The sequence below is a fragment of the Homalodisca vitripennis genome, unplaced genomic scaffold (assembly GCF_021130785.1).
Source record: "Homalodisca vitripennis isolate AUS2020 unplaced genomic scaffold, UT_GWSS_2.1 ScUCBcl_6712;HRSCAF=14055, whole genome shotgun sequence".
Taxonomy (NCBI): Eukaryota; Metazoa; Arthropoda; class Insecta; order Hemiptera; family Cicadellidae; genus Homalodisca; species Homalodisca vitripennis.
The window spans coordinates 4,899-31,558 of NW_025782823.1; the positions used below are offsets into that span (position 1 = coordinate 4,899).

The 26,660-nt window shown below is 35.5% G+C and overlaps 1 protein-coding gene across 1 annotated transcript; it reads left to right on the forward strand.

The window, feature by feature from the left end:
• Positions 1 to 25,748, forward strand: LOC124373930 (SET domain-containing protein SmydA-8-like; the record flags this gene model as incomplete). Its single annotated transcript, XM_046832240.1, is given in 5 exon segments — positions 1 to 299; positions 2,390 to 2,670; positions 3,699 to 3,821; positions 8,142 to 8,408; positions 25,583 to 25,748. Coding segments are annotated over 5 exon segments (978 nt in total), but the record flags the coding sequence as incomplete, so codon positions are not given.
• Positions 25,749 to 26,660: the final 912 nt, after the last annotated feature.

Sequence of the window (26,660 nt, forward strand, 5' to 3'; positions counted from 1 at the left end):
TTTAAAAGCAATGCTAAAACCAATGAGAGTTAAAAATAAACAGCCACCCAATGCTTTCAGGCCAGCTGTAGTAGTGAACCTATATTTAACCACACGTTGTGAATAGCCGGTGCAACAGTGTGGCTACAGTTTCAGTCGAGTACTGGTGTGCTGGTGTGATGGGTGGTGACGCAGTGTGTGCTGTTTGCTCCCAGAAGGGGCCACTGACCTGTAGTGCGTGCAAGATGGTGTCCTACTGTAGCAAGGAGCACCAGAAACATCACTGGCCTGAACACAAGACCCAGTGCAGGCCCTTTGAGGTTGTCATCCCAACGTTGTGTCTTTACATAGGTGACCTTAGTAAAACTTCTCTTTGGCGTTAAAACCGTCAAGAGTTTAGTTCTAAGGTGTTAAATGAGGATTTTAGTCATTAATTGGAATTTTCGTTGATTTTCAGTTTCAACCCATTGGCCTAGCTGTTGTTTAAAGCCTTAGTAATCAAAATTGCCAACATTACAGCATTGTATTGAAATAATTGTAATTATAGTTAGGATAATGTAAATAGTTTTAGTTTTCAACTTCTTCAGAATTAAATTATCAAAAAATTTGTAATATATAAAAGTACATAAAAAATCATTAAAACATATATAATACTAGTAGTTAACCATGGCTTCATACCCATTTTTCAAAATCAAAGGCCATAGCTTTCTTAATGAAAGCATTTATGATGTAATGTGAAGGAGCCTTATAATTTTTAAACATCAGGTACATATTTCAGTATCCATGGTTGACAAATTCAAAATGTAAACAAAATTTTGACTTGTTCTGTTTTAGGTTTTGTTGTATCAATAAATATATACATATGAGTCTCTAAAACCTAATTTTGTAAAAAAGTGTTAACTTCCGTCTGTTATATTAATTTTTCATCTAATTTATTTCAAATGCCGTAGTTGAGTTTGACTTGTGCTCCGATCAAGAAAATATATACCAGACAAAATTAACATGGATTAAAAAACCATCTACTTGCGGCTCTTTTAATTTACTTTCTGTCTAAGATTTTTCAAGTGCAATAGTGAATGTTTGATTTTTTTGTCTATCTAAAGAAAATATATAACTTACGTACAACTGAACAGTAACTGCAGTCCAAAAGAGTCAGATTCGACCGATTAAATTCTCTTCGGCTCTAATTTATTTACGGTTCCACAGTGGAGTTTGCGTTGTTGCACTGACCAAGAAAATAAACCCATATGTGGATTTTGGAATCCAACAGATTTAAGAGCATTTGTGGTCTGTGAAGTTTTTGGTGCTATAAGTAATATTGATTGTTATACCGATCAAGACAGTTATATAATAATAATATGTAATAGTAATATGTAAGCTTAAAAAGAATACTACTGCCTTGGGGTATTAAGTTAACTTTCAGTTAACTTAGCCAAACCACAGTCTTTAGTTTTGAAGTCACAATTCCTGAGGAGGTTAATGAAATGAGTTTGGACTGTTTACCCTTAACAAGTTTGCTATACAGTGTATCAATTAAGTCAATACAATCAGTCAACAAAATATAATCAATACTTTTGTTATAGAAAGAAATTGTTTAATTTTCTTAATAGTTATTTAGTATGAATATGAAAAACGTAAACCTCCATTATATTTTCAAAAAACCACACAGGAATGCACCACAGAGAGACAGTGCGGTAGCCCTCACAGGCAGGGGTTCATCTAAACAACAACTTGCCAAATGAAATTAAAAATTCGTCTACGCTTAAAGCATTTAAAATTTGTTTGATATGTATTTAGTATGAAACCCGTTTTATAGTGTAAATGAGTTTATGGTGTATAACTGGGAAACCTCACAATCAGGAGATTTACTCCCGATTGAGTGTCAAAATGTATATATAAATGAGAGCTCTATGAGGCATGTGTGCCTCAAAATTATTAGATATTTGACGTTTGCTATGTACTTTTTGTGTCAATAAATATTTGACTACTGACTACAAATTTTACAATGATGAGAAAAAATAACTACCATACAATGCAGACAAAAATAAACTATGAATATATTATTATTTAATTTGTAATAAGTTTTAAATATTTTTAATATTAATATTTGTTTCCGTTTAGAAAACAGAAAACTTTAACTATATTTCTAGATTCACATACAAATGAGATATACGAGTCGTTACAGAGTTAATGTAAAATTCCCTGAGTGCATAATATTAATTAAACTGAGTAAGTTCAATTACTGAACAAAACTAAATAGGTTTAAACTTAAAGTTTAATAGTAGGAATTGTAGAGACCCGTTTCCCACTAAATTCGTTGTTACATAACGTTTCAAAACTATTTGGAGGAACTGAGAAAACTAATTAATTTGCAATGTAATTTCATCTATAAATAAACAGGTCATTGCAGGTTAGAACTAGTCCAGAACTTGGTCGCTACCTGGTAGCGACACGTGATGTGGCGGCGGGAGAAGTTCTGTACGAGGAGGCCCCGACAGTGGTGGGGCCGAAGGTGGTGGAGCCGAGTCCCGTGTGCCTGGGGTGTCTCAGACCCCCTGGGGCAGCAAGGTGTGAGTCTTGTGGCTGGCCTGTATGTAGTCCTGCGTGTCCTGGCTTGCGTGACCCACATTGCCATGCCATTGAGTGCAAGATACTTTCTCTGTCCCCTATTAAAGACATCAAAGATTGCAGGTCTGTAATATTTATTATTTGTTGTAAAATAAGTACAGAATTTAAGTGTTTCATGTTAATTTTTTATTGCACTGATTGAAAGTTAGATATCATTACTTTGTGCCAGATATGAGCTAAGGATGAATAAATGGATGATTTGAATCCTAGAAAGTTGCATTGCTTTTAGTTTATTGGACGTTACGATTGAGATATTATTGTTTTGTTAGCACTTGATTTGTGAGAATTATTATGTAATTGTGAAAAGGTTAATCCAAAGTAATTGAAATAAATGTTCTTTTTAACATTTTCATGTCAGTCTTTAGTGGTATTAAACAAATTTGTACCATATCAAAAATAAAGTTTTAAACACAAATTTTCAAACCATGTATTCTTTATATAGGCATTTTATTTTTTACACTGTGTTTTAGAAATGTCAATTTCACAGTTCTTACACACATTTCAATTGTTGCAACAATATTAACTTGTTTTTATAAGTATTAAATTTAATAATTGAAATGTTGATATTCACTTGAATAAAATTATTTAATTTTTTCATTAATAACAGATTTTTCCATCACAAAACATACATTTAAATACTAAGATCCTTCCTACACTTTTAACTTTTACTAAATTTAATCTAATAGTAATATTTTTATGGATCTAAAGCTCAGACTGTACATAGTGCAGGAAAAGATGAAAAATGGAAGTCTCACTAGAACAACATTCACAACCTGATGTGACGGTCAAGCCTAGTACTACCATTGACAGGGCCTAGTGAAACACTTTAAATTCTGTTTTGTCCTACTTACTAATCTCAGTGAAATGTCTAGTTTTGTCTGTCTTTGGTTACAGTATATGTAAAATAGAAATACATTAGTGATAAAATGAATTAAGTAATATGTAAAGTAACTTACTTTACATTATAACACATATTGTTAATTTAAAATTTTGTCCCTGAGTTACGTTAAGTTTATATTATAAGATTGCTTTATTGCAGCCTGTGATATAAATTGCTCTGTAGCGATTGAAATTCATTATTTTGATTTTAGATACGAGTGCATTCTACCTCTGCGAAGCCTCTTAATGCAAAAGAGGAACCCTCGTAAATGGAAAGTGATCATGTCAATGGAGACTCATATAGACAAAAGAGGCCCTTCAACTGAGGTTTACAAGTAAGTACGCCAATAGAACTATTCATAATTCTAATCAAAGTGAGATCATTACCAGAAGATTCAAATGGATTATACCTCAATGCAAAAGATATAACATTTTTGGATTATTTTGATCCTCTTAGGACAAGAAGCAGGGGCCACCTCCTGCCAAGATCCGTGAGAAAAGATTTTGAGCATTAATCTCACATAAAGACGAAGGGAAGCCAGCTGTGTACCAGCCTCTCCATTCAAAATGGGCAAGAGTAGCATGCTTTTATGTCTAGACTAGCAGCCTTTAATACTTTAGGGACCCACTAACTCCAACAGTCATCCCCAGCAGTAGACTAGACCTATCGATCTATCCTTGCACTCCAATGTTTCAACATTGCGGTTAGTGATGCGCCGCTCCTGGACATCCATAAGGTTGTCCAGATTTAAGTGACACATCGGTTTTTGCTGTACCCAGTGGTAGGTTCACCTGGAAGGTATAAACAAGCTAGAACTCTTCTGGGGTAGAAATACGATGGTAGCAATATTAACGAATCGCCACACAGAACTACTATTACCACACAACATTTCTGTCGTAGAGTCCTCATATGGATCCAAGTTCTACATTTTTATAAACTCAGATGTTCCGCACAAGGGTTTGAAAAGGGATTTCACTCATGCATTCCTCAAAGAGATCAAGTACATATTTGCTGCTGAACATTTTTTATGTATTTCAAAATGACGTACTCACACACAGTGAAGGATTTAAAATGTTAGTGATTTAGAGATCAATCCAAACTTAAATAGGTCCTTGAAGATTGGAAATTTACATAATGCTTCATTACATATAGGACATTCATATTTGTGTCTTTCCTCTTGTTTTATTAGTTTTCAAGTTCTAGTACTGTATACATAGCATTTATTTTGTGTTTTGTTGTTTGGCTTTTGGGATTCAGAATCAGGTGTTAGTAATTCTGATCAAAACTAAAATTGTTTAAAGTGTTATTCCAGCTTCTAATTCACCAAAACATTTCTGCTGTTCTGCACTTATTATATAGTTCAGATCTGGTTTCTTGCTTTTTATTATTCCTCACTGCCAATAAGGACTTCAACAAACAACATGTTGACACCAAACATCCCACAGTAAAAAACATTAGGGGCAGTTTTGAAAAAAATTGACAAAGCCTTGTAATTTTCGGATGTAGCGGAAATAGTTAGTGTATTAAAACTCAATAGAGAATCTATTAAAGGTAATAGGTAATTGGTACGCTGATTGGGATAATTTTTACAGACAAAGAGTTTACACATCAGTCTAAGACTTTATATAACAATCCTCATATAATTCAGTAATTTTTGTACTGCTTTAATAGTATTTGTTTCAAAACAGCTAATTTGATAAATTAAATTAAATGTATTCTGTAGTCACTTAAACTGATATGTTTATCATGTGTTAAGTGAGAAAGGGGAGAGGAATAACAGAAGGGGAGAAGAAGATTTACAGGTGGAGGTTATAACAAGAATAAAGAATTTTTATTTTCTTTAAACACATTGTGCAATTACAATTAACCATTTTCTTAATATAAATATAAATCTCTGTCTAAAGGACAGTTGTCAAATTCTCACTAGTTATATACATATAAGGTAATAACAGGTAACAATGAAGTTATAATAATTATTAAATAAATATATAAATAATCTATACTAAAACTATAATAACAATAACACATACATACACTTAATACACAAAAAGAAATAAATAAAAAACAATACAGAGTGAATTTAAGTTAGTGTCAAAAACTTTTTGGGTGATACTACTCAGTATTATAGACCAAAATATGAAAATAAAAAATCCCTATCCCATCTATCTTTTAACTACGACCAATTTCGCTATTTTGTTAAAAAATCATGTTTTGTTTCAATAAAACTCAATTTCCTCCATTATTTTTAATGTCTTTTTAATTCTGAATCCATTTTTGAAATCTACACAAAATTTTACATGGGAATAATGGAGAAAAACTGTCTTGAAAATAAGTTTGATACAAAACAAATTGCTAATAAATCAAATTCTTAAGTTTTCGGCAAAAACATTAAAAAGATATTAGACCCGAGGAATTAAATGAAGTTAATTCTGAAGAGAGGCCAATACCACAAAAAACTTGCCCATTTTGTGGGCTTTAAAATGACATAATGCAACGTTACTTTTATTTTTCATCTTCTACTGGTTATTAAAGAATCAGTATTGGAAAGCAAGGTCTACTTAAAATATCACGGTGCCAAATAACCAGTCAAAATTGTGTTTAATTCAATAATAAATCAAACATAGGATAAACACATAAAGAACAGTTACAAAAAAGAATAATCATAAAAGTAAGTAATCTACAAATTGTTTTCAAATTGCCTGCCTCCGTTTCTAATGCAGGCTCTCGCACGCTTCCTCATGGCCCTAACCGTCAGTCTACACATAACTTCAAAGATAACTTGTTACGCACTATTTGGGCAGCTAACTCAATCCGGTTTCTTAAGTCTTCCTCAGAGTTTACAGTGGTCGAGTAAACTTCCTGTTTCATAGTCCCCCCAAACAAAGAAGTCCATAGGAGATAGGTCAGGAGATCTGGCTGGCCAAGCTACAAATCCAGTGCGACCTATCCATGTCGGGTAATTGTCCGTTAACCACTGACGCACTTCATTGCTGAAATGAGGAGGAGCACCGTCCTGTTGGAAAACTATGTTGTCCCTCTGATTGTGGTCCATATCAAGTCCATCTAGAAGTGTGGGCAAGGTATGCTGTAAAAAGTCCAAGTAAACCACTATTTAAGGTTCCTTGAAAAATGTGGGGACCCACAAGTTGGTTTCCGATGACTCCTGCCCATACGTTGAGATGAAAACGTCTTTGAAAGGAACTTTCTCTTGAAGCCCTGGGATTTTGTTCGGCCCAATGGTGTATGTTATGCGTGTTAAAAACACCAGCCCTAGTGAAGGTAGACTCATCGGTGTACAAAATGTTTCTCAAAAAATTATATTGTTCAATATCACTATTGAGCAGCCAGCGACAGAACTCTACTCTACTCTACAATTTGTAGATTACTTACTTTTATGATTATTCTTTTTTGTAACTGTTCTTTATGTGTTTATCCTATGTTTGATTTATTATTGAATTAAACACAATTTTGACTGGTTATTTGGCACCGTGATATTTTAAGTAGACCTTGTTTTCCAATACTGATTCTTTAATAAACAGTAGAAGATGAAAATAAAAGTAACCATTATTTTTAAAGCCCACAAAATGGGCAAGTTTTTTGTAGTATTGGCCTCTTTTCAGAATTAACTTCATTTAATTCCTCGGGTCTAATATCTTTTTAATGTTTTTGCCGAAAACTTAAGAATTTGATTTATTAGCAATTTGTTTGTATCAAACTTATTTTCAAGACAGTTTTTCTCCATTATTCCCATGTAAAATTTTGTGTAGATTTCAAAAATGGATTCAGAATTAAAAAGACATTAAAAATAATGGAGGAAATTGAGTTTTATTGAAACAAAACATGATTTTTTAACAAAATAGCGAAAATTGGTCGTAATTAAAAGGTAGATGGGATAGGGATTTTTTATTTTCATATTTTGGTCTATAATACTGAGTAGTATCACCCAAAAATTTTTTGACACTAACTTAAATTCACCCTATATCAATTTAGTTAAAAATATATAGTGCTAGTGTCATAGGCTAAAATCTATCAACAGAATAAAATACATTCTCTTTTAACCAGCTTTCAACTACTATTTTAAATATTTTTATAGGTACAGATCAAGCTGGTTTCGGTAATTTGTGAAATAGCTTCATTTTCATATATATGTGGCTGTTTTTACTTTTCAAGTTTGACAGTAAGTAAATCTAGAATATGGTTTTTTTCTGGTAAAATAACTATGAATTTCCTTTCTAGTTAAAAAATTACATAACAACTCTTTAACATTCACTAAACAACAATAAACATACAAATTTGAAATTTTCATTATTTTTAGTTCCTTACACATATTGCTCTTTCAGGTACATTCTTAATAGTTCGCAATGCCTTTTTCTGCCATTTAAAAGCTTTTTGTAAACCACTACTATTGCCTCACAATGTTATTCCATATCTTAAATGTAAGTGAAAAAAGCATAATAAGTTGAAACTAGCATGTCTAAGATAATACATTTTCTTAATTTACGTAATAGACAAATTTTGACAATTTCTTACATAATTGTTTGATATGATGGTCCCAACAAGATGGTGTCAAAAATTATCTAGTTTTTATCAATAAGTCATATTCCAAAAGACTGAGCAATACTACTTTGCACCTCACCCTAAACTAACTTTGTAGGGAACTGGATGAAAATGTGGTCAGCTACCTCATAAATAATTACCTCTCAAAACTTGATGATGGTGCCATTGGAGACATTTCACCTGAAATAATCCACCGCATCTGCGGCGCGATCGACGTGAACGCTCTGGAGATACAAGAGGATCAAGTAGAACTGCTCGCACTGTTGCCAACCGCTTTCATCATGTGCCACTCATGCATACCCAACACAAAGCACACCTTCAAGAACACCCGGATTACTGTGAGAGCAGCGGTCGACATACCCAAGTAATTAGATAACATGCCAAGGTTATATAATTAATTATAACTTTTATCATTACAATTAAAATTTGCTTCTCTTAACCTTTCTCTTCTCTTGTTAAGTGAAAAAATCTTTTAACCCTTTATGGTACCGCAGGACACCTATGTCCCACTTTCATTTTTGCTTTGTTACTTAAGTCTGTTTATAGATAATAAAGTCCTGTTAGTGCTACCATCTTCAGGAATATATGTGGACTAAAAAAAATTAATATGAACAGCACAGCCATAGATTCCAACTTCACTAAATGTGGTTACAGCTGATTTGCACGTTTCTGACATTTTTGGAACGTTCAGAAGTTGGGTTATGATTTTTACAACGACTCATATATTTTAAAATGGAAAAAGTGAGTATTACTGTTTTAAATTGATTTTAAATATTTTATATAATATAATGGTTTATTTAGAATATAATGTTTAGCGTTTATAACTTATTTAGGTACTAATTTCCAAGTGGGACTCTATTGTCCCACTGTCCTTGAGGTGATGAAGACGTATAACTTTTATTCTACATTATGCAATATTTTTTGTAGGGTTTATAAAATAATACACTTACACAATATAATATTAACAATAAAGTATATAATGGCGTTATATTTACTACACATTTTTAACTTTTGGCAGATAATCAGAAATAAATTGGTGCTAATAGTAATAATAAATACATAAGCCCAAACTAAAATGTTATTAGATCTACACAGTATTGTGTTACCAACCACATGGAATATAATCGGGCTGAGTTTATTTATCGATTAGTATAACTATCAATATTGACAACCAAAATATCTATATTAGTTAGGTTATGTTTTAGTTAGTTTGTTCTTACAATTAAGATTAATAAATACCAATATTTCAGTCAATCAATATAGAAAATCGGGTCCACTCATCGTTATTTGTCCTTGTTTGGAAAATATAATTGCCTCAATAATCCATCCACCACAGGCTGTTTGTTGTAAAATGGTTTATTTACTACGTACGTATCAAGATATTCGAATAGTTTCTTTTTGCTTACGGTCATCTTTTATTTGCAGGCATTGAATGAAGATGAGATTCTGGAGTATGTACTATATGGTTTACCAGACGACCCAGCCACATCTGACATTGAAGGTGACAGTGAAAATGACTTTTTAGAATTTAGTGACCCTAATTCAAAAGATACTTCATTAGAATCGACGCCTACTTCTACACGTGTGAATACACCAATTGTAAATCAACCTGTTATTGAAGATCTATTTATCTCCCAACCGTCTACATCAAGGGGAAATAATGGATTATTTGAAGATGACCCACCATGTCTGCCAGTGCTTGACCATACCTACAGTAAACAAAATGGAAATAAAACGGAAAATAAACAGGAACCATGCATAAATGATCAAACCAAAAGAAAGAAAATGAAAAAGGCAGTAAAGAAATCAGCTATAAAACGAAAACACTACACCATTGAGGAAAATAATCAAAGGACAAAAAAAACTAACGCAAGAAGAGAGAAAAGAAATAAAAAAGGCAGAAGAGGGACGCGGGTTGGTATGAGTATGACGAAGAATGTAGTTCAAAAATTAGGAAAAGTCAAAGACACAGAAGCTAAATCAAACAGAACATTTTCAGTATTGAGCCAGGAAATTGAATACTTTAGCCAATATTTTAATAATGAGTTACTCATGTTGGTTTGTGAGCAGACAAACCGATATGCAACCCAAAATAATGCTCGAAATTGGACAAATTTTGATGTGCATGAACTAAAAGCATTTTTGGGAGTAACAATTGTGATGGGCATCCACATATTTCCATCGGCAGTGAACTATTGGAGCTCTGATCCATTCCTGAATGTTCCTGGTGTCTCCCAGGTAATGACACTCAACAGGTATAAAAAGATCGTACAGAACCTCCATCTCAATGACAATCTTCATCACCCAAAAAAAGGAGATGCAAACTATGATAAATTATACAAGTTGCGACCCTTGATTACACATATGGAGGAAAAGTGCTTTGAATGCTACACACCATCTGGTAACCTGGTAGTTGATGAGGCCATGGTAGCCTTCAAGGGTAGGTCGAGTTTGAAATAATATCAACCAATGAAACCTATCAAAAAAGGTTATAAAGTTTGGTGTTTAGCCGATGCCGAAACAGGATATGTTGTACGCTTTGAAGTTTACATAGGAAAATGTGATGATTCTAAGCAAAATGAACAATTTGCATCCTTTTTGATGTGCGAGAAGGTGGTTTTGAATTTGTGTGAACCTTTTTTTGGCACAGAAAAATTTATTGTTGTTGATAATTTTTTCAACTCTTTCAACTTGGCAAAAACCTTACTGCAAAATGGACTTTACTGTTGTGGGACTGTGCGAGGTGATATAGTGGGGTTGCCTAGTGTATTAACTAGCAAAAAGCCAGAACTGAAGAGAGGAGACTACACCTTTCGAACCAAAGATGACATTTGTCCTTTGTTTGAAGGTTATTTTTGACGATGGAAGGATTGTGAAGGAAACAGGATTTTTCCGGACATTTGCCATCGTTAAGTGAAACAAGAAAACAGTAACACTACGTTTCGAGATCTGCAATCTGATCTCTTCTTCAGGTAAAGAACTAACCTAATACATAATTACAAACTAGGTTAAAAATAAACAAATCTTACTAAAGCGTTGTGGCACGCCTGAGTCAGGAATCACAACCTACATGTTGTATGTCAACTTCACTAACACTAAAGACATGCACTTAATAAAAACCTGACCTGTATTCCGTAGTTTAGTTTAATGATTGGTGTTTTGTATAGTTTTTTTATTAAGTGCATGTCTTTAGTGTTAGTGAAGTTGACATACAACATGTAGGTTGTGATTCCTGACTCAGGCGTGCCACAACGCTTTAGTAAGATTTGTTTATTTTAACCTAGTTTGTAATTATGTATTAGGTTAGTTCTTTACCTGAAGAAGAGATCAGATTGCAGATCTCGAAACGTAGTGTTACTGTTTTCTTGTTTCACTTAACGATGGCAAATGTCCGGAAAAATCCTGTTTCCTTCATGACATTTGTGCTTTAAAATGGCGGGATAACAAGGATGTCTGCCTACTTTCTACAGTCCATGACCCTAAAAATGTTGTATTCATCGGTAGAAAAGAATCTGATGGTTCAAAAATTAAAATATCTGCTCCAGAATAATAATGCATTGATGGGCGGAGTTGACAACTTCGATCAGCATCGTACCATCTATCAAGTGGGCCGCCGATCAAGAAAATGGTGGCATAGACTGTTCTATTTCTTTTCTGAGTTGACGCTTGTCAACTCATTCAATTTGTGGAAATTGACCAAAGCTCGGGGCAATAACTTGTCATTCAGAATCAACTTGGCTCGCCAGCTTATTGCTGGTTTCTCATCTAGAAAAGGAAGAGGCAATAAAGCAGTGGTATTCTGCCACAAGAAACCTGGACATGTGGGTGTTCCAACTGAGGTTCGTCACGTTAATGTTGGAACCCATATCCCTAAGGAATCATACACTCGACGTAGGTGCAGGCAATGCAGTACCAAAAATGAAGAAAAGAGAACAAAAATAGTGTATTCAAACTGTGATGTAATTTTGTGTGCAGTGCCTTGCTTCGAAATTTTTCACAGGAAATGAGTGTAGCCAAAATCATGTTTATTAATATTAAAATATCAGTTTATGTTGTTACTTACAATATATTATATAGATATACAATATATACATATACATTGATTGAATTTTTTACAATATACATTATTCTAATTTAGTTTTTTAGACATTACTTTGTAAGTATACATTTTTTTTGTATTTGTGTATGTATGAATACATATATACATTTATTAAATTTTTTACAATATGCATACTCTCATTTAGTTTCATAGACATAACTTTGTAAGTATCAAACTGTTTGTGCAGAGTTTCTCCTTAATTGTGTATTTTCAATACGTTTTTACTTGATTGAAATGTTTGTGTTACTTCGTAATTTTAATATTACAAATGCTAACTAATATAATTTACATATAATACATAAAAATTTGAATACCCATAAAATAAATAATTGAAAAGGACGATTAAAACTAAAATAAAGTAATGCATTGAAGAACAGCGGGACATATAAGTCCCACATAAAAATTTAGAGCTCTGACCCTTATAAGACAGCGGGACATATATGTCCCACTTGGAATTACTAAAAAAGGGTTAGTGCAAAAAATATGACAATACTAAAATTGTTTATTGGTGTCAATATACTACATAAAATTAAAAAAAAATACAAAACCAATAAAAATTGGTAAAGGTACCATAAAGGGTTAAAAGAATTATTTTAATTACATTTAAGCAAAAAAAGAGCAACATTTCCTCTAGCATTAAGGGTTGAAGGAGTTTAACAAATTGAGTTTATCTTAGATAAATGACTTTTACAATGCATTCAACGTGATAACAGTACACTTAATGTAAAAATTTGTAACAAGCATCACTGACTACTCACCTAATTGTAACCAAGATCATAACTCTTAATTTTTTCTGGAATTGGAACCGTTAGTGTTTTCTTCAGATGGATAACTAATTTAACATATAATTACAATCTAGGTTAAAACAAACATACCATAAGTGTTGTAACATGCATAAGTCTGAAATCACAACAAACATGTTGTGTATCAACTTCAGGCAGACTCTCTAAAACAGTAACATCATAAGAAAAGTAAGGGGCCAAGAATAATTCCCTGAGGTATGCCATAAAGAATTGGTTTCAAATTAGACATAGTGATTGTAATTTTGTTTTGGTTTGATACATGTGTAATTTCTACGAATTAAGTTTGTTCATAAAAGCATGACTTAAACCATGTATTATTAATTCCTCTCACTCCGATGTCATGCAATGTTTGGAGCAAAACTCCTACTACACTTTTTCCTCTATCAATAGACTATTATAGTTTCTAAAAATGAAATAGCTGTAGACAAAACAGATTTCCCTTGATGAAATCAATGTTCCATGTAATTAAGGTTATGATATTTTTCTAAATATTCATGAAATTGTGTGTACATGGCTTTTTCATATATTTTTGAAATTAGTGGACACAAAAATACTAGCCTGTAATTTTTAATGTCTTTCTCATTCCCTTTTTTGTGTATAGATGTTGTTTTAGATAGCTTCTAAGGAAATACGCCTGACACTAGAGAAGAATTAAGTTAATGTAAGTAAGTCAATGAACCAAAACTTACACAAATATAATTTAGCTGCTTTTGACGTGACAACGTCTTAAATTAGGTTGCGGGTCGGAGTGACTCATGAAAAAGTGTAACGCCCCGGTAACGTTACGATGCCCGTACAGTGGGTCCGCTGCACGGGATAAAGCAGATAACTGTGGGTCCGCCGCACGGGATAAAGCAGATAACTATGTTTATTCGTGAAAATGTGTAACGCCCGGTAACGTTACGATGCCCGTACTGTTATGGCAAGGACTCAGTCCGTACGTTCACAACAGCCAGTACTTGCCACCGTTCGTGCAAGTTGATTCTAGTATACCGATTCTTCTGTGTGGTGATTTTAACAAAAACGTAAAGTCTGACAACTCGTTTCTTAATTTCATGAAATATACGTATAATCTTGATTGCGTATCAAACGTTTCTAAGTCAACTACGTTAAAAGGAACAACCATCGACTTGACTTTCGCAAGACACATTACAACAGAAACACTTCCTTTCATTTCATATTTCTCCTATCATCGTCCTATCCTCAACAAAATCACTCAAATAGGAATTAGTTAAGTTTAAGTTTACATGTACAATGTTTTAGTAAACAAAATATATTTCTATAGTTAAAATTTGTGCAATTCTTATTTTCATTCAATTCCTTGTTCCTATTGTGCAATTTAATAATATTCATATCAATAAATATTCTACCGAGAAAAAGACGTTGTCACGTAAAATCTTCGCCCGTAAAACCGACTTTACAGGCAACCATAATTTTTATCACTGTCATTGAGATCTCAACATACCACTTGAGGGCTTACTTTTGAAAGAATCAATAATACCACTTATCTCACGTCCACTAAAGGGTTTACAGTGGAAGATTTGCTGGTGACACTGGTTATTTTTAATATTATGCTGTTCTTGTTGACTTGATCTGCTCTTAACTGAGTCTAACCTCGTAACTTATTCTGAATTATGTTGGCAAAATAGTCATTAAAGGCACCACTTACTGTATCTTAACAGGATCTGAGATAGTTTTCCCATCCAAAGTAATTTTGATATTTTAATGTTTTTATATATTTTAATTTCCAATTTCTGAGTTTAAAATCTACTAAGTTGTTTTAGCAATGTTCTCTGAATTCAAAATTCACTTATAAAAAAAGAATTTTTACTTTAATTCACGTTTTTTTAAATAAATTGTAGATTTAATCTTTTTAAGTTGATAACAGTTTTATATTTTTTATTGACATAGCTTGTTTTCTTAAGTTAATAAGGCTCTTCTTTTGTTCTCTAATTTCATTTGTTATCCAAAATTGTTATCAAAATTGTTTTTAAAAATTTTTTTGGGAAAGAATAATTAAAGTAATGCATAAAAGTTTGTTAAAACTCATCATATATTTTATCAACGGGGGAGGGACGAGGTAAGTAAAGTTAATCCAATCTTCCTCTTCCAAACTTTTAACAAAACTATTGATATCTTCTTTGAAAAGTTTAAATTAAAACTAACACTGATTATTAATAGTTTAACTAATTTAATAATTTTTTTTTTTTTTTTTTTCCTTCTGAGGGAAGAGGACACTTTGTCCCCGCACTTAGTCCTAAAAGGACCTTTGCGCCTCCCTTACTTTTATTTGTGCCCTCAAAAACCGAGGCTTTTGCAAAAACCAATCAGATTTTAGGGTCCTGTTCTCTGATGTCCTTGGGGCTGAGGAGATATGCTCCCAAGTATCTTTTCCTAGTCTCTACGATGGCAGGACAATCCAACCAAATGTGCTCTGCTGACTCCTCCTCCTCTCCACAGAGTCTACATTCGCTGCTCCTACTAAGGCCTACCTTCATAAGGTGCTTCCTCAGAGGGCCATGTCCTGTCAACATTCCTAATATCAGTCTTATATCCTCCTTATTCTGGTCTAGGAGAGCTGTCCACCCTTTTGCATAAGGAGAGATAAACGTTTTGGATATTCTTAAACCCGAGGCTCTGCTCCAATTCTTGTATCTTGTCCTCTTTTCCCAATCTTTAACCAGAGCTTTAATGCTGGAGAAGGATATTCCACAACCTGGCTCAGGCCCCACCAATATGGATTCTGCTCCCTTTTTGGCGAGGATGTCCGCTTTTTCGTTTCCATGAATTCCTTCATGACCCGGCACCCATCCGAGTGTTACTCTGTTATTTGTTGCTAGCTCTGCTAGGGCCTTCCTGCATTCCCAGACCGCTTTCGAATTAATCGAACAGGTATCCAGTGCCTTCAGTGCAGCCTGACTATCAGAGAATATAAGGTATGATAATCCTTTTGTCCCCAACTGTGTGAGTCTTCTAGAACATGAATCTATTGCCATGACCTCCGCCTGAAAAACTGAGGCATGTCTTCCTAGGGGCACAGCCATGTCAACTCCAGGTCCATGTATTCCATATCCTGCCCTTGAGTCTAGGAGTGAACCATCGGTGTAAAACTTCAGGACTCCTTTTTTCGGGTAGGCCTCCCTTTTAATCCATTCCTCCCTACTTCCGATAGAGACAGTGTATGGTTTTTCAAAGGAGTATTTCTTAACCATAGTATCAGATACTTTGGTTAGCATTTCAGCCTCAGGGAAATTTTCCAATATCTTTATGTGGCCTTCTAGGGAGGTAGCATTTATTACCTTTGTTCCTAGAAGCTTCATTGCGCTCATCGCAGCTGTTCTCATCACTTCCTGGCCAAGAGGAGTATAACCCAGAACCGCTTCCATTGCTAGTGTTGGGCAGGAGCTCATTGCTCCCGTGATGCTTAAGCAAGCTAACCTCTGAAGACTCTGTAGCCTTTTTGCAGCTGTTGTTTGTTCGACCTTCGGCCACCACACTAAAGCAGCATATGTGACCATTGGTTTTATTATGGTTTCGTAAATCCAATATATCATTTTGGGTTTAAGTCCCCATTTAAATCCAAAGAGTCTCTTACAGGCCCCAAGGGCCATTATTGCTTTGGATGTCTTGTTTCTAATATGGGAGTTCCAAGTGAGCTTCTCATCCAGGATTAAACCCAGATACTTCACTTCTTTTGTTTGGTTAATGCTGATTCCCTCCAGGACCGGTTTAGCTAGCTGGAATTTCCTTTTCCTGGTAAAGGTTAATCATATTAGTTTTTGATGGGTTGATCCGCAGACCTTCCCCATGACACCAGTTGCTTATGAAGTTCAGTTCTGTTTGTATTAGGCGTTCCAGCCTGCCAATGTTTTTCCCTTTAATCATAAGCACTAGGTCATCCGCATAACATAGTAGCCTTATCCCCCTCTTCTCTGCTTTTCTTAGGAGATCATCCACTACCATCGCCCACAGGAGAGGAGACAGGACTCCCCCCTGGGGGCAGCCTCTTTGGGCCGTGATCGCAGCCGATTCGTCCCCGTACTTGGCTTTCACCTGTCTACTTTTTAGGAGGGCTACTATCCATTTGACTACGTCTGGGGAAACTCCAAAACGTTCCATCGCAGTCTTCATGGATTGATATGCTACTCGGTCGAAAGCTCCTTCAATGTCCATGAAGACGCTGACTAGGGCTTCCTTTTTTTCGAAGGTATTCTCCACCTCTCTCACTAAACTGTGGAGAGCAGTGGTGGTTGATTTTCCTTCTATGTATGCGTGTTGTGTGGGACTAAGTGGGTGTACCAGTAATATTACGTCCCTTATGTGTCTATTTATTATTTTTTCCATAGTTTTCACCATGAAGGAGGTTAGGCTTATGGGTCTGTACGAACTGGGTTTTGTTGGATCCCTGTCATTTTTCCGCAAGAACACCACTAGTGCTATCCTCCAGTTCTTTGGTATATATCCTAGGGCGAAACTGCTTCTAAATAGAATGCTAAGGGTATTTAATAGAATGTCCCAGCCCCTCTTGAAGAAGGGCTGGAAAAACTCCATCCGCCCCAGGAGATTTAAATGGCTTGAACGATCTTATCGCCCATTTAATTCTTTCGTGTGTGAATAGTCTGTTAGACACCTGTCTGGCTTTTGCCACCTCCCGACTGGATCCCCCCCCATATAGAGAATAAGTATCCTCATTACGAGTTAGCTGACCCCCCGGGAAGTGTGTCTCCAGAAGTAGTTCTAAGGTCACCTTTCTGTTCATTGTTAGGTCACCATTGTCCTTTACTAGAGTCCCCATAGGATTTGTATGCTCCGTTTGGAGAGTTTTTTGAAGCCTGGATGCCTCGGGAAGACTGTTAATATTTTTACAGAAATTCCTCCAGGTTCTTCTTTTATTTGTTCTAAGTTCTTTCTTATATTCATTTTGGGCCTGTAGATAAGGGAGCCAGTCGTCTGTCCTTTTTGCCCATTTTAATAGTTTCCTCGTTTTGTTTCTTAATGTTTCCAACCTCCCAGTCCACCACGGCACATCCCTCTTCAACCGGTTTTGCCTGGGAGGACAGTTTTTCTCGTAGGCCTTTATTATAGCTTGCTCTACTATTTATGCAGACCTTTCTAATTCAAATTCATTTTTTTGAAAGGGTCCTATTTCTTCCAACTCTTCTACCAGGGACTCTCTGTAACCTCTCCAGTTGGTCGATTTAGGAACCCTGTGGGTCACGTATCTTTCCCCTATCTCCTCTATGTCGAACCTAATTGGACAGTGGTCCGATAGTGAGGCCTCCTTGGAGACGTGCCACCTTACTATATTTATGTTTTTGAGTCCTGTAGATAGGGTTATGTCCAGGACTTCTTTCCTATTTCTAGTTATAAAGGTTGGGCTTGACCCTCTATTCTCTAACACTAGATCATTGCTGAACATAAACTGTAGAAGTTCCTCACCTCTCTTGTTTGTGTTCGTACTTCCCCAATACGTGTGGTGAGCATTGCAGTCGCAGCTGAGAATGAGGGCCGAGCCTCTGTCTCTGCAGCTCTGCAATAGTCTTTCTAGTTCTTTTGGTGGGCAGCTTGTTGACGGGTTGGGGAAGTAGGCTGAGGCTATAGTAACCTCTCTGTCCCCTTGCAGTGAAGCCACCTTCACTGTAGCCGCCAGCAGATCCCTTGTTATTAGATCTGTAATCGGAAAGACTGTTATTAGTTTTGAAGTTAGAATACAAGTTCTTGGGTTTTCAATTGTTCGATCATAAATGAGATTACCTACCTGAGTTGTCAGTCCTCTGATACAACCTCTATTGATCCAAGGCTCCTGGATTAGGGCGATATCCAGGCCTGTTGAGATAAACCTTCTTCCCAAGATGTCAGTTGCGCCCTTTGCATGGTGTAGGTTTATCTGTATTAGGCGCATACTTACGCCTTTTTCCCACCTCCCCCAGGTGGTCCATCCCCGTCTCTTCTTCTGGATTGCTTGGAGACTTTATCCCCTTTTCTTCCTCGAGCCGAGACGGATGGTCCTTTGAGCGAAGGTCCCTTCTTCAAGAAGAGAGAACAGGTGGGTCTTTCTTCTTCGACCGCTGCACTGGCTTGTGGAGTAGACCTTTTAGGTAAGGTATGTACAGATTGCTCTGACACCTTCGTGGCCTCCTCCACTTCCATCTCTTCAGCGGTCATTTTTTCTGTGGTGACCGTCTCAGATTTCTCTGTAGTCCCCTCTTCCCTTGTGGGTTGTTCTATGTTTCCTTGATGTTTTTTCTTCAGTCTAAGCTGAACTTTCCCAAACTTGTAGCCGATCCAAGGACCTTCCTTCTCAAGTTTGTTCGCTGTAGCGCAGTCGACTGCCAGGGTGAGTAGGACAGACTTCCCCTCGTCGCTTCTCCGCAGAACATTCCATTCTCCGACAGATAGCTCTTTGTTTTGTCCTTTTAAGAGCTTCATTATCTTTTCGGTTGTATCAAGTATACTGTCAGGAAGATAGACAGTCGCGATTCTCGCACGAGGGATTTCTTCCTCTGGTACTATCCTTAGACTGGCCTCTTCCCAAGGCTTTAGGGAGTCTTGCTTTCCTTTAAGCCATTCTGCTGTTTCGGTGTTTTCGCAGGTGAAGATTAGAACCCCTTGTCTCCTGTTGATACCGTAGAATCTTGGAGAGTAGGGACCCTCCTGTTCCTCCACGATAGCTTCCAGGATGAAGCTCTGGATCTTCTCCATCTGTTCGGTTGTGAGTAGGGTCTCGGGAAAATTGGAGTGCAAGACCCCTACCCTTATACCAGCTACCGCTTGTTTGTAGGAAGGTTTCTGGGGTTGTCCAGATTGCTCCTTGCGTTCCCCTTGATTTCCTTCGTTCTTTGTTTTCTTCCTCTGATGGGCCTCCGGAGTGGATCCATCAGAGTGAGGTCTTTTCGGTTTCTTTCCCTCTTTTTGTTTGTTCAATTTTTTATTCCTTTCTTCTGGAATTGGTTTTAAGGCCAATTCCCTGGCTTCTTCTTGGGAATACCCTCTTTTTCGGAACCAGACCATGCGTTTCCTGGCGGCTCCACATAACTTAGGCAGTGCTGGGAGCTGTCTCTCGACTTTTGCTCCCTCTTCCTTCTGGTGATCGCCCTCCAGTATCGCATCTTCTTCATCGGTTTCGACTCTAACCGAGTCGGAGGCTGTTGGACTTCTACTAGGAAGTCCGCCTGTTTTTTGGGTTTGATCAGGATTGCTAGGGTCAGAGCCCATCATCAATCCCTCTGTGTTTCGTGAATTTTCATCCACTTTTTGAGTGCTACAAGAGCTCTCTGGTTTTGTTTGTTTTTCTTTAAATTCTGTACTCATTGTGTTCCCACGAGTAGCGGAGATCTAAAGGTCACCCCAAGCATTGTCCCGCTCTACTTGGGGAAAGCTAGGTTTAAACTGGAGGTCGCCAGGTATCCAGAGTTTCGCATATTTACGACCAAGCTCTCCCTTGATCACGCAGCCCTCGGCATATGCTGTTCCACCTTGGCTTGGATTAACAGAAGGAAAATTAGAATTAGAATAGTTTAAGATAGATTGTTGGGAAGATTACCCGACAGGTGAGAGTAGTGGGAAAAGAAAGTTAAAAATTTGGATAGTTCAACAGAAAGCCCGCCAGATCAGCTCAGCCTGATCGGAAGTATAAAAGAAGACAAGATTTGGATCAGGCAGTTCCCAGGTGCACGCGCACGAAAAGTACAGCACTCAAGAAGAGAGAAGGTGGCTGTGCGTGTGCTTCGTGGACGCTCTGGCTTGGCACATGTGTTGGGGTATGAAGACCCCGCCACTTCGCACCCTAATTTAATAATTGGTATTATGCTTGTTTTAGTGTGCATGTAGTTGACACACACACACACGCGCGCGCGCGCGCACACGCACACGCACACGCGCACACGCACACACGCACTTGAGCATCTTACTGCTAACACTCGAGAATTGTTGTTCAAGGCGAAAAAACTCCGGGAGCATGGTTATACATTTATATGGGTTAAGGAAGGAAAAGTGTTCGTCAGGAAGGGTGATGGTGAAAGGGCATATCAAATTGTTTGTGAGTCTGATATAAACAAGCTATTTGGATCTCTTACTGCAGATAAACAATAAGTCTCTCAAGCATGATTTTTTTTTCCTTATTTCATGTGTGCAGACAGACATATTAGTAGACTGAACATTTTTCATTTAAATATTCGCAGTATACGTAAACATTTTGATGAGCTGTTGATTTACTTGCAATATCTCAATAAAAAGTATGATGTTATAATTCTGAGTGAAGTGTGGATTGGGCTGGGTGAAGAGAACAGATACTGTGTGCCAGGTTACAACATGTTATTGCAGCATAGACAGGAATATAGAGCGGGAGGTGTTCTTGTCTACTTGGACTCTGGGCTCAGCTATTCTCACAGTCTTATCTCTCTAGCCACAGCTGATGTAATCAATGTCATACTGTCTGTTCCAACTCTCAACAATGCTAGTTATAAAGTATCCTTATTTTGTTTTTACCGTTACTGTAAATTTACATTTGCTCAGTTTAAATATGACTTCGAAAATATTTTAAAAACGTCAATAAATCCTACTTTAATAATAGGCGATATGAATGTCTGTACAATGAAAGAAATTGGATCGGGTCCAGAATATATTAATTTAATATCTTCCTATGGGTTTACATTTACAAAATTACAATACATAATTACATTAATGTGCCAACTAGGGTGTGTGGTGACTCCCAGTCATGTCTAGACCATGTGTTAATCCGTAATTCTAAGCCTTTTAAGTTTGAATGCCAGGTATTAAATACTGATATAACAGATCACTTCGGACTGGATGTTCTAATAGTCAGTCCTCAAAACAGTCCTCTTTGATCAAGGAAAATTTTTGTAAGATATTAAACAGCAACAAGCTTAATTTACAATTGAAAAGAGCTGATTGGACACCTGTTTATCAATGTCATGAAGTTAATATGAGTCTGTCTAAGTTTTATAATATTTATAATAATTGTTACAATGCTTCATGTGACTTAAAGAGGATCACTAGTAGCAATAGGAGGAGGCGTCCATGGGTAACTGACAATTTGGTTTCCCTAATATATGAAAAAAATTGTTTGTATAAATTACGTTGTAAAAATAAAACAAATTATGAATTAAGAATACAGTATAAACAGATGTCTAAAAAAGTTAAGAAATAAATTAAAATGACAAAATTGAATTATTACTCTCAACTTATTAATCAAAATAAGGGTAACACCAAACACTATTGGAAAGTTATTAAATCTATTTTAGGTAAGAATAGGAAAAACATTGATCAAGTCTATTGTGACGGCACAATTGTTGATGTAGATAAAAATGAGGAATTTGTAGCAAATCAATTTAATAAATATTTTGTGAATATTTCGGGTAAATTAAAAGAAAAATTTTTCGGTTATGATTTATTTAATGAAGATCAAGCAGTGAAAGAGACAATATTAGAATATTTTAACATTTCAATTGATGACATATACAATGTCATAATTAAGATGAAAAGCAAAAATAGTTGTGGTATGGATGGCATCAGCATAGTCACTATTAAAAATAACTTGCAGGTATTTGTACCAATTTTATATAACATATTTTCTAAATCTATAGATCAAAGAGTATTCCCGGAACAATTAAAAATTGCTTGTGTTGTTCCTATTTTTAAGGGGGGTGATAGCAGGGAAATGTCCTCATATAGGCCTATCTCTTTGATTAATACCTTAGCAAAGATATTTGAAAGCTTAATAAAAACTCAATTGTTAAATTATTTCATCAATAGTTCATTAATTTCACAAAATCAATTTGGCTTCCTACCAAACAAAGGTACCGTACGGATATGGCAATTGAGAAACATATACAATATATCGCTGAATATGTTGATAAAAGTAAATATACAATTGCAATTTATCTCGATTTTCAGAAGGCCTTCGACCTGGTGGATATTGACTTATTGTTAAGACAGTTAAAGTTATATGGGATAGGAGGTAGGGCCGGGGAATGGTTAACCTCATTTTGTAAAAATAGAAGTCAAGTTGTAAAGATAGGTAATCGTGTTAGTAATGTTTTACAACTGAGATTTGGGGTGGCTCAGGGTGGAGTACTGGGACCTCTTATGTTCATCATTTATATAAATGAATTATTGAAACTAAAATTAAATTCTAAAATTTTTGCTTATGCGGATGATACTGGTCTAATTTGCTCCTCCTATAATAAAAACATTTTGAAAAAACTAGTAAGTAGTGACTTAAAGTCTATATCAAACTGGTTAATAGAACATAAACTATTAGTAAATACCAACAAATCAAAATGTATTCTTTTTTTCGATAGAACTAAAACTTGTAGCAATCTTCAGAATGAATATGAACTTTTTTGTCATAATCATCAATGTATATATGACTGTAAATGCATAAGAATAGAAATAGTTGAGAAAATAAAGTATCTTGGGTTAATTATCGATAGAAATTTAAAATGGGATTGTTATGCATTGGATTTAACTACAAGGTTAAGTAAAATAAACTATGCCTTGTATCATATGAGGGAATTTCTCAGACCGGAGCATCTTAAGCAACTTTATTTTTCATGGTTTTGAGGGAACAATGCGATATGGTATTATCCACTATGGAGGTACATACAGTACTATCATGAAAAATGTTATTATGATTCAACGATTTTGCAATTAGAAATATTTATCATCTAAGAAAATTTGACAGGGTAACACATATTTTTGAGGAATGTAATATATTTACTTTCAATCAACTATATGCACTGTACTGCTTATTGTATATTCATAAAAATCTGTACAGATATGAATTTAATGAGTATTCTCGAAATACACGCCTGTCTTCTAAATTTACAATTAAAACTGAAAACCTGAACAAGGAAATGGCTAGAAAACAGTTTACTTATGCAGGAATTAAAATATTTAATAATTTCATCATACAAGGCAGCGACGAGTTGTTGTTTGAAGGCAAACCAAAATTTAAGATGAAAGCTAAACAATATATTCGCCAAATTATAATATAATGAAATGCTCCATGATGTGATTCCTGATTATGGCTTTCCAGTTGAACAGTTTTATACATTTAATTATATTTATTGAGTTCTGTTACTGAATTTTTTTGGTTTAAAGTTTTATTATCCTGTTATTGAATTTAGAAGTTTATTATTTGTTATTATTGTTGATATTTATTGCTGTTATGAATTTAGATGTTTATAGTTAGTTATTGTTGTTGTTCATTGTCATCATTATTGTTGACCTTTATTGCTGTTATGAATTTAGATGTTTATTGATAGTTATTGTTTGTTTATCTTGTTGTTATTTATTTATTTAATTTATTTATTAATCAATAACTTATACATATGGGTGTAGACTCATGAGAGAGCTTACATGTACTGGGAGTCACTTGGAATACCTTTTACTCAGAAAATGTGTGTTTTGTTGGTGTAATTGTAATAGTATTTATTGTATTTTGTTGGGGTGTAGTTTTGTTTTAAAATTTTGTATTTGATAGTTTTAAATTGTTATTATGGATTGTTATTGTTATTGTTATCATTATTAGTTATAAAAAGTAATTTCATTCTAGAGTAGACTTTTCCTATATTGGAGTATTCCACTGTATAGTAGTCGTATAAAAAAAATTGTAGTAAAGATGCTTGTTTTTTCAGAATCCCGCACGTGCTGTGTCAGGCACATGGGATCATGTATCAAATAAAAAAAACTGTTAATAAATAAACATATTTGAACTGAACTGAACTGAACTGAACTGAACACGCACACACGCACATGCGTGCGCGCGCGCACACACACACACACACACACACATGGTGATTACAGACTTATGTGGGTCACAATGTTATCTTTGGCATTATTTATTTATTGGCTGAGTATTATCAAAGCCTATCACTCGCGATGCTAGAAAAATTGTATTTCTGTCAGTCTGTACAAGATATTGAGAACAAACTGATCTATTTACTAGAAATTTTACATGAAGTGTTAATTTTTTACTAGAAATTTTACATGAAGTGTTAATTTTTAGATAGGTATTATCAAGTTCAATACTGGTGTATGTCACTCCAAGGGATTTTGGTTGAGCATTAGTGAACATTTTGACGTTGGTCATATGGGTAATGATGGTGGCAATGAGAAAAGCACACAATAAGTAAATTTGTAAACAAACTGAGTACAATTATGTTACATAGTAATACATATAGTTATAGACTTTAAATTTTGCATGCAACTTTTGTGAGGCCTGTCATGTGACACATGGTGTGGCATACTACTTTTGTAACCTAGATTGTAGTTATGTTTTACTTTAGTTATCCGCTTGAGTAATAGATCACGTTGCATGGCATATCCACACAGGATTCAGAAGTACACTAGGATTCAGACACACACTGATCTTGTGTGTCTGAATCCTATTTTTGAATCTCGTCCTTCTATCACCCAATAATAATTGGAGCCTATGCTATTCTAGAGGAAAGTTTGAATTCTGATAGCACATAATGATGATACACGTAAATATTGAATGCTCTCTGATCCTAAATATTCTAAACAATCCAACTTGTAATTAGCTGGGTAATGATACCATCAATATTATTCCTATTTAGGTTTATAGTAGCTCACCTTGTATTTTATGTGCAGGGGACAGGATATCACAACGATGTACACACACATGTTGTGGACAACTCAGGCGCGGAGAGAGCATCTGCGTAATACCAAGTACTTCTCATGCCAGTGTCCTCGCTGCGCCGACCCTATGGAGCTGGGTACCCACATGAGTGCCCTGCGGTGTCTGGCAGAGGTGGAGGTACCACGGACCTTTGGGATTTGATTTTTAATGATAATCAAGCTTTCATGTATGTTATCTGGTTACCCAGCAGGGATCACTTCTGGCTAGTTTATACCTTCCAGTTGAACCTACCACTGGGCACAGCAAAAAACCGATGTGTCACTTAATTGTCCAGGAGTGGCACATCACTAACCTCGAGATTCACTAATGTCGAGATTCTGGGTGCAAGGCTTAATTCAATAGGTCTAGTCTACTGCAGGAACTGACTGTTGGAATTGGTGGGTTCATTCCCAAAGTATCAGAGGTTCTTGCTAGCCTCAACAAGGGTGTGCCACCTCCTGCCTGCTTCGATTGGATAGCTGGTTCAGAGCTGGCTTCCCTTTCTTCCGAGAAGACATGACTGAGATTAGTGCCCTATTCTTCCTCATGGATAGGAAGCAGTCCCTAACCCTTAACCTTACCTCATCCTGAATATCCTGTCACTCCAGAAAGAGCTCTAAGGTCCTTATAGGACTAAGTGAAATTTATAAGCTTCTTGTCCTAACAGAAAAAAATGTTATTCGTTTTTGTTTGGGCATAAAATAATATTAGACGTTGTCAAATATTGATCATACCTAGCTTGTTTATGAAGTAAAACAATTATTTTGCTGAAACTAAGAAATTAAAATTTGTTCTTTTCTCAATGGACTCATATAAGATATGGAGTTTTCAAGTATGAAAAGTGAACATTTCTTTTACTGTATAAATAAGTTTCCTTAAGAGCCAGCTTTTCTGGTGGCCATATTGATTTTAGTTAGAAATCAAGAGCCAGAAAAGCTGCTTGCTTGGCTATCAGAATGTCCTTATTGTGGACACCTCTTCTTAATCATAGTGAAGCAAAGGCAGATATAGCCCCAGATTACTAAAACATCGTGAAATGCAAGCCCTGGA